The sequence below is a fragment of the Ustilaginoidea virens genome, chromosome 4, assembly GCF_000687475.1.
Source record: "Ustilaginoidea virens chromosome 4, complete sequence".
Taxonomy (NCBI): Eukaryota; Fungi; Ascomycota; class Sordariomycetes; order Hypocreales; family Clavicipitaceae; genus Ustilaginoidea; species Ustilaginoidea virens.
In genome coordinates, this window is record NC_057319.1 from 3,994,696 (window position 1) to 4,013,180 (window position 18,485).

Here is an 18,485-nt window from a genome sequence, read left to right on the forward strand (position 1 = left end):
GTGGGTTTACGAGTTGCGTCGTGTTTCAACACTTCTTGTCGCGAAAAGGGCTGCAGCCACCCAGCGTTTTATTTTCTACACATGGAAAACAGGCGCAGATGACAGAAAACTTGAACTTGGCATCCACAGTGTGCCTATCAAAACGAGAGGAGAGAGAAAAGAGCCATCGCGGCAGTGTTTACGCGGAAACCCCCCCCCCCCCCCCCCCCCCAGGTCAGCCCAGATGCTGCCGCTGGTACTGGTCGATAAAGTCCGCATCCAGGCCGGCAGGCTCCCACTGCCGGCCGCCGACGTGCCCGCCAAGCACTGGGAACGACAGGACGGCCAGATCCATCAGGTGGCCCTCGATGTGCCAGTACAGCTGCTGCTGCAGGCGCTCCTCCGTCCAGCACGAGCGGTTATTGTCGACGATGCGCGGCACGTCCTCGCACAGAGGGCACGTGTAGGGATCGTACCGCTGCGAAGCGCCTCGCTGCCTCGCCAGCAGGACGGCCAGCTGATCCTCGCGCAGCGGCTCCCGGCGAGGGTGCAGCTCGGGGTCCTCGAGGTGCTCCCTGAAGCTCTCCTCGTCGTAAAAGTTGAGGATGCCGTGGTTCGTGTCGCACCACCACGCGCGCATGTGGATCTCGCTCGGCCAGTACGCCGAGTGCGCCGACACCATGTGGTTCATCCAGGATATTGGGTCGGGGAAGCTGCACGTCGGGGGGCAATATTCCGACAGGCACACCCAGGGCTGGATGTGGCTCTCCACGTATCCGCTGTGGGCAATCGGTCAGCAGCTGCAGGTAAGGCAGAGGCAGAGGCTGAGGGAGAGGGTGACGGGGCCACAGCATCACGTACTGCCACAGGCCCTGGAAATCCTTCATTTCCAGCTTCCTCATCTTCTGCGCGCAAAACGGCCACGGCGCATTGTTGGGTTCCAGCGAAAGGCGCAGCCTGGAGAGCTTCTCACCAATCTCCGTCAGCGGCGGCATGGCGATTTCCCTCGCCGCTGGGGAGCTCTCCAAGGCGCGTTTCCGATTCAGCACGATGGACTCGGCGATTCTATGGCAGAGGGTGGACTGCGCACGGGGGAACGTGTTCATGATGACGCGCGCAATGTGCGGTTCGAGCAGAGCCTCGTAGTCTTCTTCACAGCGTATGTCGGCACAGGGATCGCGGTCAAACTTGAGGCAATCCCGGATGGGCACGTCAGCCATGGAGTGAAGGCCCTGAAGGGCCAGCTTGACGTCTCGCGTCGCTCGGGGCGGTTGACGGTCTTCCTGGAGGCACATGACTAGCAGGTGATGTGAGTGCGCGAGCCGGGCATGGCAGGGCAGGGCAGGGCAGGACAGGGCTGGGCTGGGCTGGGCAGGGTATGACAAGGCAGGACAAGGCGCAACTTACAGCGTTCAACACCTCGCAGGAACATCTGGAGGGCGGTGACCATGGCCCTCTCCTGGCCGGGGCTGCCGTCCAGGCGATCGGACATGGACAGCACGCCTGGCCGCGCCAGGGCGCCCGTGTACGCCGCCCAGATGTTGAAGCTTAGCATCAGATATTCCAGCTGCCCGTGGCCGTAGTCGCCGTCACCGCGGAAAGCCATCAGCCGGTGAGGCTCCAGGCGCAGCATGTCGGCAAGCAGCCGGTAGCAGTCGGAGGCTTCGTAAAGGACGGCCAGCCGCTGCTGCTGTCCATCTCGCCGGCGCCGGCCCACGCCGACGCTGCTGCCTTCATATTCGTACCCCTCCATGTCTTGCTTGAGCGCCGGCCTCGACTTTGCTGCTGCTGCTGCTGCTGCTGCGGTTGTGTATCTGCGCGGGGAATGCGTTTTTTGGCCCTCGCGTCCCGGGAGCTTGCCTGGACAGGAACGGCCCCGTGGTATTTATGTCGCGAGGGGAGCCGAGGACGAGATTCGATTCACGCACATGCCGCCTGGTGCTGGAGGCTTTTCTGCTGTGACATGGCGCTCGGGGACCTGGACTCGCTTCTGCCGCGCAGGCCAACTCGCGGCCAGGCGCCGTTGTTCACAAAGCCAGTGATTTGCGCCCGCGTGAACCCTTGTCGAGGCTTTGATTCTCTCTGGCCTGGTCGCTCTGACCACGGACCACTACGGTCGTACGTTAGCTTTAGTAGTGCAGAAGGTCGGTCCATCGCAAAACTCGGAAAATCAAACAGCTGAAAATCTAAAAATCCCTCCACACTATATATCCAAAGGATGTTGTATAAAAGATACTGGCTGCAATCAGAAGCTATGCAAGAATGTTGGCTGCAACAGATGCCTGCTATAATAGGTGTCTGCTATCATAGACGTTAGTCGCAATTGGTAGAGAATCTCTTGCAGCCAGTGTCATTTACGCGGCTCCTTGCTGTAGCTAGTATCTTTTATATCAAGTACTCAAGACGTATAGTATTAGGGAAGTATTAGATCCTGTGTTCCTCGATTTGCCGGGCTAAATGTACGACTGTAGACCTGGCATGGATAGGTGGTGTGGGACAATGAGGGACGAAAAGCGACGGGGCCCTTTTGCGCTTTGGCCGTCGGCGTGCCTCGCTGGGATTCAGCGTATTGCGCGCGGGGAAAGAAAAGAAGAAGACAAAGCTGCGGGGGGGCATCGTGCCGTGAATCCGGCCTGCTGCTTGGTCGGCGTGAACAAGCCGAGACCACCGAGTAGTAGGCCGCGTTTGTCGGTGCGGGCGGCGGGCTCGACCTGAACAGGCACAGGCATGACGCGGGCACGGTGAGGATGAGGCTGGCCAACGGGCCCAGGAGGTGAATCTGGCAGGAAACAGAGGCCGGCGACATACCGGCAGCGAGCCGGAGCGCGGCAGCCCGGGGCGGGCCTCGGGGCGGGGAAGTCCCGAATTCTTCGAGACAGGGCGTGCCGTGTAGGGGGGGCAAGTGACGAAGCAAATTTGCGACCGACGCGGTCTTCCTGGCAGCGCGTGCGGCGGCCAGCTCTCCGGTCTAGGAGATGGTGCGGGCGGCGAGGATAATTGACAGGTATAGGAGATGCTGTGGAAGGAGGGCGTGATGCCGGCGCTTTCAAAACGGCGTGTTGCGTGACGCTGACGCTGGAGACGGCGACGGCACGGCGGACGTCGGTGTTCCACTGCACGCGATAATCCGTCAATACGCATGGCCAAACAACAGCCCTGCTGCTGAGTTTGGCGGACTGGCGGCCGGGTCCTGCAAAGGCATCGCAGTCACCTGTGCATCTCGCAACACTTGGGCAGCTCGTCCGTCCCCCATGGCCACCAGGCCACAGAGACATGCCAGCTGTGGCCGCCAAGCTGGGGCAGTCTCGTGGCTGAAGTCAATCGATAGTCTGGCTAGCTGCATCAGGCCTAGGCAGTGGAATGACGACGATGGCGGCATGCTGCCTCTGCAGCGACCAAATCAAGAGCGGCTTCCCCCTCACAACACGGCCACATCCGGCGGCACCAGAATCCCAGGTGCGAACGGTCCGGGACGGGTCAGGCCAGGCCGTTCACGGCGGAACAAGGCAGCTGATGCTAGCTGGAGCCTTGCTAGTTCTACGGCAGACCAATGGACAAATCTCCAGCGGCGTAGATGCTCTGACGCCGGTTCTATCTGAAGCTGGAGAAGGGATGCATGCATAATGAGCCACCAAAGTACACGGCTCGGCGAGCTGCGAAAGACGGCCGGAAATCGAGCGTCTTGACTCGTCGCAGACCTCGGGGCAAATCTGTACGTGCGCATCGCCACCCGAGAGCTCGTAGGAAAAGGTGTTGAACAATGCTGACAAGGTATATCTAGCGCCTAGTACGACGGGGATTTGAGCACATTGGTCCGCAGCACCCTGGAGGAAGTATTCACATGCAGATCCTTGGCTTTTCTGTGTCTGTGAAAGATGGCCTGACCTGGCTAGCATGCCTCAGCTTAGCATGCTACAGCAGGGGCAGAAATGGCTCGTAGGATGCGCCCGCCGGGGGATGCTCAGATGCCGGCAGTTGCCGAGGCAATGTCGTCGATTTGCGTACATCTGTCGCTGCTGGCCCAGCCTTGTACTATGGTGGCTCATTTATTCCCATCGTCTTCTCAACTTTACGTGCAATTGGTTTTCGGAGATTATTCACCCCCCTGGGGAATCTTGGCACTTTGCCACGAATAGCAAGGTTCCAGATAGTAGTAGCTACTTGGGCCGCCATAACGAAGTGCATACGCAATTTGATGCCTGTTGGTGCTGCGTGCTTGTCTGGAGTTTGGCCACCACGGCATTTCCCCCGCCGACACTCGATAAAATAAGTGAACGTTATCCTGCCGCCCTCCCCCCCCCTAGTTGCCAGCTTTGCGCCCGCCGAGGCAGCATCTCGACCTGACGCGTCGACAATCACAGCAAGCAAGAGCAACGCCTCCTCCCCAGCCGGACGCGCCCGTGTCAAGAACCGCAGTCTAGAGGCAATAGCTTGCCCGCAGCCCAGCCGGCCCAATGACGCAGAGCCACGCAACCCGTCCCCCTCATCCTCGCCGTCCCCATCGCCCTGCGTCTAAGCCGTCGAATGGCGCCGCGCCAGAGACCCGTCTCGTATGTACCTCGGGGCGCATAGGAGCGTCGGGCCGGAATCAGAGCGCCTGACTGCCAGCCGCAGCCGCAACCGCGCATGCCATGGCTCGCCCGCCAAGCGAGCCTGGCTGGGCTGTGCCTCCCTCCCTCCCTTACTCTGATATAAAGCGCACATTGTCCCCCCTGGGCTTCAGTCGCACGCAAGTTTCCCTCGCAGACAAGAAACAGACAAAAGAAGGAAAGAAGGAAAAGCCAACATCACCATGAGCTTCACCAATTCGTCATCCAACTTTTGGCTCGAGGACAACCACATCCTCCATGCGTCGTGCGTGGACAATGACGGCAACTCGCACGACTCGCAGCTCGACCTGGATCACTACATCGGCAACAGCGACGGCTGGTTCGCCTGGGATGGAGTCAGTACGTCGCCCTGCCGCAGGTTCTGCCTGGATCGGCGTCTGTTGCGTCCCCCCCCCTCCCCCGGCCGTCCCTCGTGGGCGTGCGTGCAAGAGCGGTTGCCCGCTGCTAATTGTCCCCGACAGACTTTTCCAAGACGGCATCCAATGTTCAGCTGCAAGGGAGCCAGTTGACAGCGGAGCTGGCTACCCTGAGCGGCGAGCCTCGCGAGCGACAGGTCATCAACTTGGATGAGCGGATCGGCAACAACAACGGGCAGCTGGCTGTGAGTCTTGGATCCCGTCTTGCGCCTTTTGTTTTGGCCTGGCTGCTGACTTGGCCAGTACTCCTAATGTCTACGAGAGGGGAGACCGGGATGAAGGCAGCTCCGACGTGCAGCTTACCTTGAATGGGAACGAGCTTCAAGCAGCTTGGCATGAACGGGGATTAGCTTTGCGGGCTTTTGTATTCGTTGGCAATCTGGCCAAAGGCTCCTGGTCGCCACTCGTTTCCATTCCTTGAGCAGATATGCCTAGCTTCGTATAATCACGACAGCAATTCCAGCAAAAACCTCGGTCACAGGCCCATATGGAAAGAAGAATGCTGCATGGCATCCGAGAACATCTTGACGAGCCACCTTTCCTTGTATCCACGCAGCAAAAGCAAAACCCCGTCAGCCATTTGCAAACTATCGCGTGCCAAGCCATACGACGTCAATAGCGGCCTCCTCTTGGCCCCCCCACGCGGACTGAAATGCCAACCCTTGCCCCTCTTTCCCCCCCAACTATAAAAGGCCTCGTGTGCATCCGTCTGTCAGCCGCCGAGACAGTTCCAAGCGGGAATCTTCGCTTTTGTCCGTTGCAGAATCCGCGGTATACTCCAAAATGCCCTTTAGCTCCCCAGCACGCAACATCCGACTCGAAAAAGGCCACATCCTCAAAGTCATCTGCTAGGAGAATGGCCAGGATGTGCAATACCAGCTAGACCTTGACCAGCGAGCGCATCGGCGTTGAGAGCGGCTCGCTCAAGGGGGGGCGGCAAGAGTGCGTCTTCCTGCCCAGTTTGACTCTGAATCACTCCCGTATGGTTCCTTTATTAGCCTCGGCCCTGGTCATCTTCCCTTGGCGTCTTGCTTTTGCTGCAGAACCATAAGCCCGCCAGCTGTGTAGGCTAATATCGTAGATTTTTCCATGACGGCGGAAAACATCAGCATCGCGGGCGGCAAGCTTTTGGCGACTCTGAGAAAGTCGTTTCTTAGCGGGTCTGATGAGACTTTTCTCATATTGGGGTGTAATGCTGTCGCTGAGCGTCCCTGCAGATTGGAGGGCTAGGTGGTCGAATTCAAACGCCAGGTTGGACAACACGCCGTAGTCAGGGTGGAAGAGAACGGAACGGCACCTTGTGGTTGCATCGTGGCGTGCAGAGTGTCATGCAAACATCTTGGCTACCACCTACAGTCTGACCAGACGTGTCCAGCCGGAACGCGATGGAGCCATGTATCCGCGTAAGCGAACCCTTGAACGACCTGCTTCACCAAGGTGTCCACGGACAAAAGGTGCTTCGGTCGGCTGCGAATGCGAGGGATATTCGTCGGGTGGTGCGTGGGCAAAGGACGAGGAATCCAGTCGATGCACAGGGGAAGCAGGCGTTGCCGAACGGCCCGACTGGATTCGGCATACAGTAGCAGTTGCTTTTCTTTTTTCCGTAGGTTCCTTTTTTCCAAGAGTCGGCGGACGGGCTCGTTATTTGCCACGGTGAGTTAAAAGGCTCATCATCCCAATGCTGGTAAGGTCGAGACGCAACTCAACCCGACGCGACCCGACGCAACTCGACGCAACCCAAACAAACCCAAGGTGGAACCCGGTTAAGTGGAACCGGGTGAGGGTCTGGCCCAGGGCAGATCCGCGGGGGGAAATCTCAGGCTAGCGGTAGACCGGAGCGGCTGGTTGATAACGTGACTAGCCTGATACGGCTAGTCTTGGAGGGGCTGCTGACCTTTCTGATTGGTGGGCACCGGGCACTCCGTAGTTGACAGCTGCGAGAAGAAACGCAACGCCCATACAAAGTACCTGCGCGTTTACGACTTGAATTAATTCCATCGGCACGAACAGACTAACGACGACATGGACTCTTGCTGCTCGCCTGAAGGCTACGACCACCCCAGACACCCACCTCGAATGAGAGCAGGAGAGAATCGCCAATGCGTCCACTCAGCGCAAGGTTGCCCAGGCCTGCTCGACTGTCGAAAAAGGCACGCCTGCCACGGACAGCCAAAGTCCGCATCGGCCGACCAAGGCATCGCGCTGGACGACATGAACAACCCCATCCGGCGAGCTCACCATGCCTAGACAAAACAAATAACCAGACGCTCATTCCCACCCAATCATAGAACGCAACCACCCTGTCCGAGGCGTCGAGACACCTTCACCAGCTATTGTTCTTTTGCCCCCAGGCTCTTGCTCCCGACTTGTGCCACAGTCTACGCAAGCTCCCACTGCCTTGACCCACGCCACGATTCCGCCGGCCAGACTGTCGGACGGATTAGCACATGTTTCCCCGTCCTAGCGCAACTTCCCTTGAGTGTCCGCGGCACGTACATATAGCTCTCCGGTCGAGAGCTCGTCGCAGTTCACCGGCAGACAAACCCGGGTTACACCCCCGATATCCCCTAGCCTGCAGCCCGAGAATACCGACCAAAACTGCGCCCGGACTTGGACGGAGCCTTTCGAATCGCTACCATAAGCGGGCGGTTGCTCGGCCGTCTTCGGAACGCTATATCCTGGAGGGGAGCGGCCCGCCCTGACGAGCTCCGCGGGCACCGTGCTGAAATGGTCTTCTAGACACCTCATGCGGGTGCATAGTAGCGAGTCCGTTTGCAGCATATGGGCTGCAAAGTCTTTGGCCAGGATATATTCCGCCATGGCTTCTCTCCGGCGTCTGGGCGGATTAGCAGCCGGAACCAGTGGGGGATATAGCTGATCACGTACAGTCGCAGAGCGCTGGCCAGTCGGGCTATCTGGTCGTTCAGTATGCTGATTCTGTGCGTGCTTCTTTGCATGCACTGGGACGCCGGCGCCGCAGCTGCCTTGCTACTCTGCACGGATCGACACGCTTGTTCTACTTGGTCGTCCAGACTGGACAGGGTCAATATGCAAGCCGTCAACGAAACAATCAGTGTATCGAGGTCGAGCTGCGATGCCGTGGATATCTCCGACCCGGCTGCCAGCTCTAGATGGTCCCGCAGCGATGCTATTGATTTCTTGAATTGGTGGAGCCGGTCTCCCAGGAGGGCGGGTGACGCCCCAGTCCGCTGCAGCAGGGCCGAGTGGAGGGATATTTTTCGTTGCACATGCTGGACGGTCGCGATCAGGCCCGACGTTGCGTTGAGCAGGGTGACGGGCTCGGAGATGGTTGTCGTAGCTGAATCGAGTTGTGCTGCAGTCGTCCGACTCCCTTCTGCCAGTTGAGACACGGGAATCGGCTGACCGAAGCTTATAAAGCCGTGGCCAACGGTTTGGGAATTCATACGACCGTGCCCCTCCTATAAATCTCTGGAGAAGTGTCAGCTGTCCACTCGGCAGAATTCAACATGGTATTTATCTGCCTCGGTGATGTTGCGGCATGCACCACGCGCGGCTGCTCACCTGCAAGTACAGCGTTCAGTGTGACGGCTTTCCGGCATTGTCTGTACAACCGGCCCTTTTCCGGCGTCAGAATCTGCCTGAAAATGCGAACGGCGTCCTGGAGTGTGGAAACCTACACCTCGCGCGGAATCGGGGGACAATGGCTCCGGTAAGCCTCATTCCACACGGCGGCATCAGCCAGGCGCGACCTAGAGCTTACGTTTCAAGTCAAGCAGGGGTTATCCCTGCACATCTTTCAAAACCTGGTGGGTATGGAGCAAGTGGTGGTTGTGTGCGTGTGATGGAGTATGCTTCATCCATCTGCCAGCCGCAGTTGGCAATGGTATGCAGATAGATGACAGTTCCAGCCGCTCAATGGCAAGCTCGTATCCTGCGGTTCAATAGCTTGAACTACCGCTCAAGAATGATGCTTCAAGAATGATGCTTCTAACGGAGCATGCAGAGAACAAACCCGGAGGCCAAGTTTGTCGTTTCCTATGCCGTCTCCAAGACTTGCGACAAACAGTCAAGGCCGGATGAGGGACTCGAGTCGCGGCTAAGGAGCATCAGCGCAGGTGAGCTATGGACAGCATCTTTGCACCAGCACGAGGTATGTATGGAGAGGCAGGGACATGGGGGCCAAGACGGCCCGCACCGGGGCTTCGGCAGTGATGCCACCGCAACGCCCCAAGTTGCCAACCCCAGAAAAACGGGTGTCGAGGATCCAAGAAGCAGCTTTGCGTCTGACGTGTGCCCGGCCACTTCCCCATCCGGCTGCGTTGGCTTACGCACCGGCTTTGGCTTGGTGGGGTTCAGAGCCTCTTGGACAACATGGGCTTGGGTCGTTTGTTGCCGCAAGGCCGCTTCATTGCCTCTCCGCACAAGGCGAAGCGAGGAGAAACGAGGCGCAGCTTCCCAAGTGGCCCGGGTCGACAGGCTGCAGAACCGCTACGGCAAGACATCTGCAAAGGGTTCTGCCGGAACTGGCCTGCGTCAATCCTGTCGCCCACCTTGCCCCTCAAGGTCCTTTTTTTCCAGCACACCACAAAGTGAATCCTTGCCTTCCGAGTCAACGGTCCTTAAATCTCCCCGCCTTGCCCTGCTTCCGGACCCCTTGCTCCCGCCGTGTCCTCAGCAGAGGGCTACTACTCCCGGCCACGAGACTCGCCACGGGCTCGAAGGACCGCCTTGATGCCAGACCAACCGAAGCCGCCGGGCCGGCCGTGCAAGTCGGCAGCGCGGCGGAACAGTTCGACGAATTCCGCAAGCAGAATAAGCGGGATCCGTACCTCGACGCCGGCAAACTGTATGCGGTTGACGGCGCTCTCGAGTCCGGCAACGTCGAGAAGCAGGCGGCCTTTGGCAAGGTTGCTTATGCAGGAGAACTTGCCGTACGCAGAGGCCCGAGCTGCGGTACATAGACTTGCCAACCTGTTTCCACACTGCTGGGCCACGGATGAGGACTGATTTGCTGGGGGAGTTGCTGTTGTTGGCTGTTGGTTCTCCCCCGGTCCCTCTTACGGACGACGAGCACCTCCCGGTCGATGCTCTACGCGCGTGGGTGATTGGCGCGGTGCTGTGTACTGTCGTGGCTGGTGCCAACGTGCTCATGTCGTTGCGCACGTCGCCTATTTCCATCCAGTTGACTGTTGCGCAGTTGATCTTGTACACGTGCGTCTGGGGCTATATAGCGCCGCCGTCACTGTCGCCGTCTTGCTAACGCGCTCGTTCGTAGCATGGGCTGCTTTGCCGCCAGGCTCTTGCCCGCCAGGAGATTGGGGTACCTTGGACGGACCGTGTCGCTCAAACCCCGGCCCCTTCAACGTCAAGGAGCACGCAAACGTCACCATGATGACGGCGGCCGGGTCGACCGTCAACTACGCCGTCGACATCCTGCTCGCCTAGGAGGTCTTTCCCGGATTGGTGGGGAAATACCATCATGTCAGCTGACACCTACTGGGTATGTGTCAGAATTCACAGGTAAAATGCGATGTAATTGATGATGATGGCGAGGTCAGCGGCGCTGAGCAACGCTATGCGAGACTGCAGGGAGAGCCATAAGGGGCTACTGTGACCGAGGTTACGGTGGCACATTCGAGCCGGAATTCGGCGATGGCCGGGTCGAATCCGACGAGGGCCACCCCTGCAGCAGTGTGATAAAGCGTTGATTGCCGTGATGGGAGTAATCCGTATTTACTCTTGGTATCCATTCATCTCGGCCCTATTTTGCTGTTCCTCGGCAGGGGTGATGACCTATGGCCCCAGATACCCTGGGATATCTAGCTTGGAACGCGCAATCGAGTGGGCCAGTCTCTACCTACCCTTGCCCTTGCGTTTAGTAATGCGTCCAGGATTGTAGGAGTGGTGGACCAACCTTTTATACTCGCGCCCGGTTCGACCCACCGGGCTTGAATAGCCGTTTGCCGCAAGGCTCAGGCTAGATTGTTTCCCACGCCAAGCAGCCAAGCAAAGCAGTCTGATGCCAGCCCTACACGGCAGCCCTACAAGGCTTAAGTGGTTCCCTGATCAGCGCGACGTTGCATGCACAGCAGGCCGGGTCATGGGAGCAAGGCACAGAACACGGAATAGGAAAATCAAAATGAGGACGAAACGACAGCTCATGCTGATAAAGGACACTGGGGAAAAGACTGCGCTATTTAAAAGAGCCCGCTCACGTGCACACACCCAATCTGATGTATCTTATATACTATATACCATGTACCGTATCCTATTTACCACGTGCTATATACTATTTACTCCGTACAAGCGCTTGAAAAGCTCTCCAAACACTTCAACATCTCCAAGCCCCCACTAAGTGCAATAGCCCTGGTTGTTGCAGCTGCCGTTGCACTCCGGAGGGCACTGATCCGACAGACAGTAGCCATCATTGGGGCCGTACGTGCCGCAATGATTGCACAGGTCGACCCACGAGTTGCCAGCTTGGCACGGATTCTAAGCGAGCACAAGTCAGCCAGCCGACGCTGCCGCCATACACGGGGATTTTACTCACTATAGTCGAGCCAGGCTGGCCCGCCGGGATGGTCACGCACGTACGCCTCGACGAATCCCACATCTGGCCCCTGAAGCAGACAATGTTGGGGGTATTGGTGTCTTGGCAGTAGCCGCCCACGAAAATCTGGTAGAGTGAGCAGCTTGGCTGGGCGCACCCCGTCTTCCAGGTGCGGCAGTCATTGGCATCTGCCTGGCCTGATAGAATCCCCAGGCCCAGCTCGCCGAGGGCGCCAAGTCCGCTCCCGATGCCACCGAGCTTTGGGGCAGCGATCCCGAGGCTGCCGAGGGTCAAGACGGCGAGCGTGGACGCGGCCCTCATGTTGGAAGCAGGTGGTGGGGAGTACGAGAGGCAATAAGAATACTGATGGAGATAGGATGGCCTGGTGAATTCGTGGGGGTGTCTGGGCGGGAAAATGCAGAATGTGTCGTAGCGGGGTGATGATGCGGTGATGGTGATAATCTAAGATTTCTGCTTTTCCCACAACGCCCAGCCGGTATTTATGTGCGGCTGCCTGCGGTGAGAAGCCGAGGAGTCCGCACAGGCTTGGCAGAGGAGCTGCAGAGACGGCCGGCATTCAAGAACCAGCCCGGATCTCGGAGCCGGTAATAGCAAGCAACTACAGAACAGGTCTTACTGCGCTGGTTTAGTCATGCCAACCGCCGCCGTTGAGTACACGGTAAGCCGCGGAAAGTCCGCTGCGCCCCCCCAGGTTGCGGGCCATTAGGGGTGGACAACCTCGCGGCACGCCACTGACTGATGATTGCTTCCGCCGGGCGAGTTGTCCAGCTGCATAGTACGGAGAGCAGGGCCGTGGATAGCCAGCCAAGACGCAAGCGTGGGAGCATAAAGGTGCCGCCGAGGAAAAGAAAAGCCCAAGGGCTCCGAGAAGCAGCAAGGGAGAAGATGAGAGGGCAGGCTATCAAAGTGGAACGGCCATCTCCCAAGCATCCACGCCGTGAAATTCAAAGTGTGGCTCGGGCTGGCAGGAGCGCGGCACCCGCGTCGTAAATTCCCCATCCCCCATTTCCCATTTCCCATTTCCCACTTCCCATGCCCCATCCCGTGCCCAACAGACGCCAGGGTCCTGCAGAGACCCTGATTAATACCGCTGAAGTCTGGATATCCTGGCCCTGGGCCTAGCTGAACACGGCTAGTCCTGTGGGCGCGGCCTTACACATCGGAAGCGCGCGGAGGGGGCCCGACGTCAGCTGCGCTTGCGCTTGGCGCTCTTTATTAATCTGCACTTATTAAGCCGGCTCGATCGGCTTGTCTTGCGTTGATTCCGGCCGCTGCACTCGGCAGGCAGGCGGCGCACACGCAAGGGCCACCCATCGGTCGGGCCTCAGCCAAGTAGCCAATGCGAAAGGCTGCATTATCGACCGCCACCGCAATTCAAAGCATTTCTATTTTGTTTACTGCTAGCCGTAGGACGAGACAAAGTAATCAAGGAACGCGAAGCATTGCGAGAGAATGTGTGCACTAGAGACTTTCTCGTCCTCGATTCGCTACAGTCGGATCGTTGGGCTACGAGTCAGTCGAATCCTGAGGTATAGTGATGATGTTTGTACTGCTTAGCCGTGGTGCTCGGGAACCCCTTGACGGCGGGAAAAGAGCAGTGAGATGCTGCTGTGGCGTATCGCAGGCACTGGGTCCTTCAAGTGTACATTTCTGAAGGGCCGCAGTCTATGGCAGGGCGGCGGGATTCTGCCGTAGGAGCCTGTGATAAGCTCTACCACGGCAGCCATCTGTCTCGAGAGGAATCTGCGACAGCGAGTAATTACAGCTGTAGTCGTTGGGGAATGAGCTTTTTACTGCAAGCACATTGACGGGAACGGACCGGCACTCGCCAGCCTGGCTGCCTTCGCTTCTTCTGTTCCAGGACGTCGGCAAATTCGGCGGCATCGGACCTGGTGCATACTAGCCAGTATACCATTTGCTGTACAGTCGAACACCAGCCTTTGACTTGGTCAAGAAAAGCCTGCCAGGGTCATTCCCGCCAGGCCTGCCGCCGTGCAAGGGTCAGCCGACGCCCAGAGCTCTAGGCAATGAAATGCGCAGTTTGATGTGTGATAAAACAACGCAAGCGAGTATTATGCAGCAGTAGGGGGAGAATGTAGGAGCAAGGAAAACATTTATCAGCGGCCCATCAAGCCAACTATCTAGCGTCATCAGCCATTAACAGACTACCCCAAGAAAAGATCCCCAAACGCGGCTTCGACGCTCTTCAAGTCCCACTAAGTACAATAGCCCTGGTAGTTGCACCTGCCGTCGCATTCCGGGGGGCACTCATCCGACAGACAGTAGCCATCATTAGGGCCGTATGTACCGCAGCGGTTGCAGATGGAAATCCAGGTATAGCCAGCTTGGCAAGGATTCTAGGCCAGCAGGGTAAGCGTACTGATACTGCCACAGTGCCACTACGCAAGGAATGAAGGAGGGGGGGGGGGTTCGCTCACTATGGTCGTGCCAGGCTGGCCTGCCGGGATGATGACACATTCCCGTTTCAGCGAGTCCCACATCTGGCCTCGGAAGCAGGAAATTCTAGGACTGTTGGTATCTTGGCAATAGCCGCCAATGAAGCTCTGGTTTAGGGGACAGTTTGGCTGGGCACACCCGTTCTTCCAGGTGCGGCAGTCATTGGCATCCGCCTGGCCCGACAGAATCCCGATGCCTACGGCGCCTATGGCACCTAGTCCGTGCCGGCTGTTGGGGTTCGGTGGTGTGGGGGGTCCGGGCTGGGGATCGCCGGGCTGGGGACCACTGGGCTGGGGACCACCGGGCGCTGGCGGACTCGGCGATGGGGCTGGCGGACTTGGCGATGCAGCTGGCCCGCCCCCGGGAGGACCGGGCTTTCCGCCGTCGTCTAGCTTTGGCGGCGCAGCTAGTCCGAAGCTGCTGAGGGTCAAGATGGCGAGTATGGTGGCCTTCATGTTCAATGCAGGTGATGGATGTATAAAGACAAGAGCCCTGATGAATCGAAGACGGGATGAATGCAGTATGAGCGGTGGCTAATTATGAGAGTTTTCGTTCTGTCCTGGACCAGGGCGTCAAGCTAATATATATGCTGCCGTGATGCAAACAAGACCACATAGGCAATGCAAAGGATGGAGACGCCCTTCATGTGAGAAGCTGCCAGTTTCAACCGGGAGATACTGTGGACAGTCGTCAGTTAGCGGGTACCTGTTCGGCAAGATACAGCTATGCAGGGATTCGCGTGGCCGACGGATAGTCAGAGGGTTGGTGCAAGGGCTGGTGCCCAAGGGCGCCTGAAAGGGGTCAAGGCTACATCCAGGCAAAATCAGGGACGCCCTTGGGAGACTATCTGAACTCGCCCTGATTGCAATGTATGCTTGCTTTTGCTTGTCAGGCTCGGCCTTTGATCGCATTCCAACGATAGAAATCGCTAGTTAATGCATAGTACTGTGTAGCACGTACCATCCGCTCCTTGCATGGCCATACCTTGCCGGTCGCGAAGGAGCTAGTGGAATAACTCGAGACGGGGCCACGGACATCAAAAGAACAGAAGGCAAGATTGGGTGCGAAATCAACTACGAAGAGGAACCGGCATAGGCAGGTAATCAAAGGACGCTCTCATTAAAAAAAGAAAAGAAAAGAAAGAAAGAGGGGAAGGGAAAGAACAGGTCTGGGCTGTCAAACAGCTCTCGTTGCACCCCTTCCTGCCCCGAACACACTGCGCACTATGTACTCTACACGACATACTATATACTACGTTTTATATCCCACATGGTGAACACATTCCTCTTTCAGAGGACGTCAACCCCACCACCAGGCGCACATGCCCCGTTCGTCGCACTCGCCGTTGCAGTATGAAGGGCACTCGTCAGACAGGCAATAGCCGTCATCCGGGCCGTACGTGCCGCAACCCTTGCATGTTCTGATCCACGTGAAGCCATCTTGGCACGGATCCTAAGCCGGCAGAATGAGCATGATGGGCTTGCCGCCGCTGCGCAACGTGGGCGTACTTACTATGGTCGAGCCCGGCCGGCCCGCGGGGATGGGCACGCATTTGCGGTTCACCGTATCGTACATCTGGCCTATGACGCAGCTGATCTGGGGAGCGCTGCTATCCACACAATAGCCGCGGACGTAGACCTGGTGTTGTGGGCAGGTTGGCTCGGCGCACCCGTTCGTCCAGGTGCGGCAGTCGGAGCCCGACTGGCCCGATAATCCTGCGCCAATTGCACCGATTGCGCCAATTCCTCCTCCGATACGCCTGCGGGATAGAACGGCAGCTAGTCCGAGGCTGCTGAGGGGCAGGATGGCCAGGATGGCGGCCTTCATGTTTGGGATGCAGGTTGTGGATGACGTTTACGAGTCTAACAGTAGGATGGCCTGGTGAATAGAAGGGGAGAAAAGTGCCGAAGTTGTAGCAGCTGATGATGGTGGGATGGAGGTGCTTTGATAGTCACAGGTAGAGTGTCAAGCCTGTACACACATACACACACACAAATATATATATATATATATATATTTGTGTGTGTGTGTGTATGTATGTATGTATGTATGCGTGGATGCATTTCTGTGGTGCGGCAGGCAAGGTCCGGCAGGCAATGCAATAATCTTCCCAAACCCCGAAGCTAATACCATCAAGCACAGTACATATCTTACTACGATAGTCATTGCAACCGCCTTGGCCAAGTACGCCACAGGAGTTTGCCGCCCGCAATAGACTTCAACTCCAGGACGAGTCATACCCATACAGACGGGGGTCTTAAGGGCCATGGATAACGAATTGCAGTGCCGGTGCGGAAGAGTGCTTAGAGAAGTTTCTATGAAACGGCTAGGAAAGCTAAACGATCAAGCGGGCATCCCATTAGTTTACACTCTGAAGTTTTAGCAAGGCGGGTTGGGGGCGGATCGTCTGCTCAATGCACTCGAGGTGAAAGGGCAATGCCGCGGGGAGAAAGGGCCCGGCCGGCAGGAGTGATGCGGCGACTCGTCGCTCTCGGCATCGTCGACACGGCTTGATACGGCCACTTCACATCCCATGCCCCCTCACGTAATTCTTCAGCTGGTGAACCCGTACTTCTCGTCGGATGGCGCCGGGTCGTGCCGCCCACTGAAAGGGTTGCAGAGTTGCTGGACAAAGCGTTGCGCCGCCAAAGAAAACCCAGGCGCGCTCGAGTACGCCTCGCGAGAGAAATGACTCGTGGGATAAGTGGGGGAACTAGTTTGTACTTGTCAGTAAATACCCTTGTCACCAGCGCTTGTAGAAACCCTGTGAGCGATACGCCTGCTAGCTACCTAAGCCAAGGGAAGAAGCGAGAACAACCGCTACAGTAGCTGTTATAGCTACGCATCACGGCTATTGCAGCTATTGCTGCCGTAGAAATCTTGCTGTATTGTACGCCCGATTTCAAAAGACTGTGCCAAAAATGAATTTCGGCAACTTATTCCTTTCACAAGCAAGCAGGGAAGCGGCCGCTGCTAGCGCGATACATCGTGAACAGGGCTTACGGCGTTGTGGGACCTTGTCAAAATTGTGTAGCGAATCTTTATGAGTTACGTAGGGCGTACGGCAAGGCGCCATCAATTATGCCAAGTTGCCCATCTGCGCGGCAGGCGCTCTTGCTTGGATTACGGCCCAAGTGCCTGATGTCTGGTTGAATGCAATGCCGACGGTGGTAGTCTAGGAGCTGGATTCGGAGACCGCTCCATTCTATTCAAGCGCCTTGATGGACAAGAATGAAGGATTACAATGCCGTGGCCGAAGCTTTCCATGGGAGCGGAAAGCATCTACGGAGTACAAGATGGAGGAGCAATTTATCGCAGGATTAAAGTGCCGATGCCAGTGCCGGTGCGGAAACTGGGTGGAGCAAAAAGCTAACGGAAACCCCCGGCGGGACTCGAACCCGCAATCTTGAGATTAGAAGTCTCACGCCTTAGCCATTAGGCCACGGGGGCTTGGTAAGTGCTGGATGAAGTCCTCGCTTCTTATTATTTTTTATGATGCTAAAACCGATGAGTACCGTTTGTAACCACTTGGGCTTTTCTCTTTTTCATCTCCTTTTTCAATTTGCCAACCTCTCCGTAGATGGGTGCGAGAGGAAAAGCCGCTGCTGCGGTGGTGGTACGGATCCTGTGGCGCAAAACAGCTGACACCTCGAAATGGACAAAAGGACCAAAAAAAAGGAAAAATAAAATAAAATAAAATAAAATAACCCCTAGTCACCCAACGCGGAGTTAAAGCTCCTCGTACTCCGTAGTCGCTTTAAACTATCGCGAAGCTATCCGCATGATTGGCAGTATATTGATGCCATGCGATTGCTAGAGCTGGGGTAGCGCCCGCTTCAAGCCATGCGCCGACGCCCATGTCAACCCGCTCGGGGCTATAAACCTACCCATGTACCTGCATGCTCGACAGAGTCGACAGAGTGAGCTGAGTTTATGCAGAGCTCTGGTCGCCCGGCTCGTGCTTTGCGTTGATTGGCCTGTCGACAACACTAACCAACATGGCACGGTGTGGATTGCTTTTTTTCTTTTTTTTGCGGAGAAGACACGTATGGGGCGATGGAACAGACCGGGGCATGCAGGCGAGGAGCGGCTGAAAGTCCGTGTCTATCCGGCATCTGCATCCCTTGCAGCATGGCCGACGAAGAACGGTATCTACTGGGCACTAGAGCCAACTAGAGGGGACGCCGGAGGGTTGCTGACATGACACTCACTAAAAACATGACGCCACACCAAGTACGGCTCTACTAGGCTCCTTATAGATAATTGAGTTCCATGTCCTTTTTACGCTGCGCCCCGAGGTCGACGTCTTATAGCGCATGGCAATGGCTTCGGCTGCTTGCCACCTCGGCGCGGTGGAACATAAGCCAAGCACCTCGGGTAAAAGGGGAAATCGTATAATTAAAGAAGAAAAAAACCCATTATGAGATTTACTTGGAATTTAAAAAGTATGCCCTATTGCCGCTTAGTGGG

General features: G+C 57.1%; 7 protein-coding genes across 7 annotated transcripts; 2 read left to right on the forward strand and 5 right to left on the reverse strand.

The window, feature by feature from the left end:
• Positions 1 to 214: 214 nt before the first annotated feature.
• On the reverse strand, positions 215 to 3,358 carry UV8b_05533 (uncharacterized protein; the record flags this gene model as incomplete). Its single annotated transcript, XM_043143030.1, has 6 exons — positions 215 to 758; positions 841 to 1,276; positions 1,387 to 1,839; positions 1,908 to 2,089; positions 2,788 to 3,092; positions 3,191 to 3,358. 6 exons carry the CDS (start codon positions 3,356 to 3,358, stop codon positions 215 to 217), a joined length of 2,088 nt encoding a protein of 695 aa, XP_042998963.1.
• A 1,413-nt stretch (positions 3,359 to 4,771) lies between these two features.
• On the forward strand, positions 4,772 to 5,257 carry UV8b_05534 (uncharacterized protein; the record flags this gene model as incomplete). The annotated part of the gene is made up of 3 exons (XM_043143031.1): positions 4,772 to 4,928; positions 5,051 to 5,190; positions 5,249 to 5,257. 3 exons carry the CDS (start codon positions 4,772 to 4,774, stop codon positions 5,255 to 5,257), a joined length of 306 nt encoding a protein of 101 aa, XP_042998964.1.
• Positions 5,258 to 7,328: 2,071 nt separating this feature from the next.
• On the reverse strand, positions 7,329 to 8,430 carry UV8b_05535 (uncharacterized protein; the record flags this gene model as incomplete). The annotated part of the gene is made up of 3 exons (XM_043143032.1): positions 7,329 to 7,433; positions 7,502 to 7,841; positions 7,892 to 8,430. The coding sequence occupies 3 exons, from the start codon at positions 8,428 to 8,430 to the stop codon at positions 7,329 to 7,331; spliced, it is 984 nt and encodes a 327-aa protein (XP_042998965.1).
• A 95-nt stretch (positions 8,431 to 8,525) lies between these two features.
• Positions 8,526 to 10,432, forward strand: UV8b_05536 (uncharacterized protein; the record flags this gene model as incomplete). The annotated part of the gene is made up of 5 exons (XM_043143033.1): positions 8,526 to 8,696; positions 8,991 to 9,137; positions 9,709 to 9,918; positions 10,008 to 10,107; positions 10,263 to 10,432. The coding sequence occupies 5 exons, from the start codon at positions 8,526 to 8,528 to the stop codon at positions 10,430 to 10,432; spliced, it is 798 nt and encodes a 265-aa protein (XP_042998966.1).
• A 906-nt stretch (positions 10,433 to 11,338) lies between these two features.
• UV8b_05537 (uncharacterized protein) lies at positions 11,339 to 11,858 on the reverse strand (the record flags this gene model as incomplete). The annotated part of the gene is made up of 2 exons (XM_043143034.1): positions 11,339 to 11,479; positions 11,538 to 11,858. 2 exons carry the CDS (start codon positions 11,856 to 11,858, stop codon positions 11,339 to 11,341), a joined length of 462 nt encoding a protein of 153 aa, XP_042998967.1.
• Positions 11,859 to 12,958: 1,100 nt separating this feature from the next.
• UV8b_05538 (uncharacterized protein) lies at positions 12,959 to 14,470 on the reverse strand (the record flags this gene model as incomplete). Its single annotated transcript, XM_043143035.1, has 2 exons — positions 12,959 to 13,045; positions 13,997 to 14,470. The coding sequence occupies 2 exons, from the start codon at positions 14,468 to 14,470 to the stop codon at positions 12,959 to 12,961; spliced, it is 561 nt and encodes a 186-aa protein (XP_042998968.1).
• An 844-nt stretch (positions 14,471 to 15,314) lies between these two features.
• UV8b_05539 (uncharacterized protein) lies at positions 15,315 to 15,842 on the reverse strand (the record flags this gene model as incomplete). Its single annotated transcript, XM_043143036.1, has 2 exons — positions 15,315 to 15,467; positions 15,528 to 15,842. The coding sequence occupies 2 exons, from the start codon at positions 15,840 to 15,842 to the stop codon at positions 15,315 to 15,317; spliced, it is 468 nt and encodes a 155-aa protein (XP_042998969.1).
• Between the last annotated feature and the right edge of the window lie 2,643 nt (positions 15,843 to 18,485).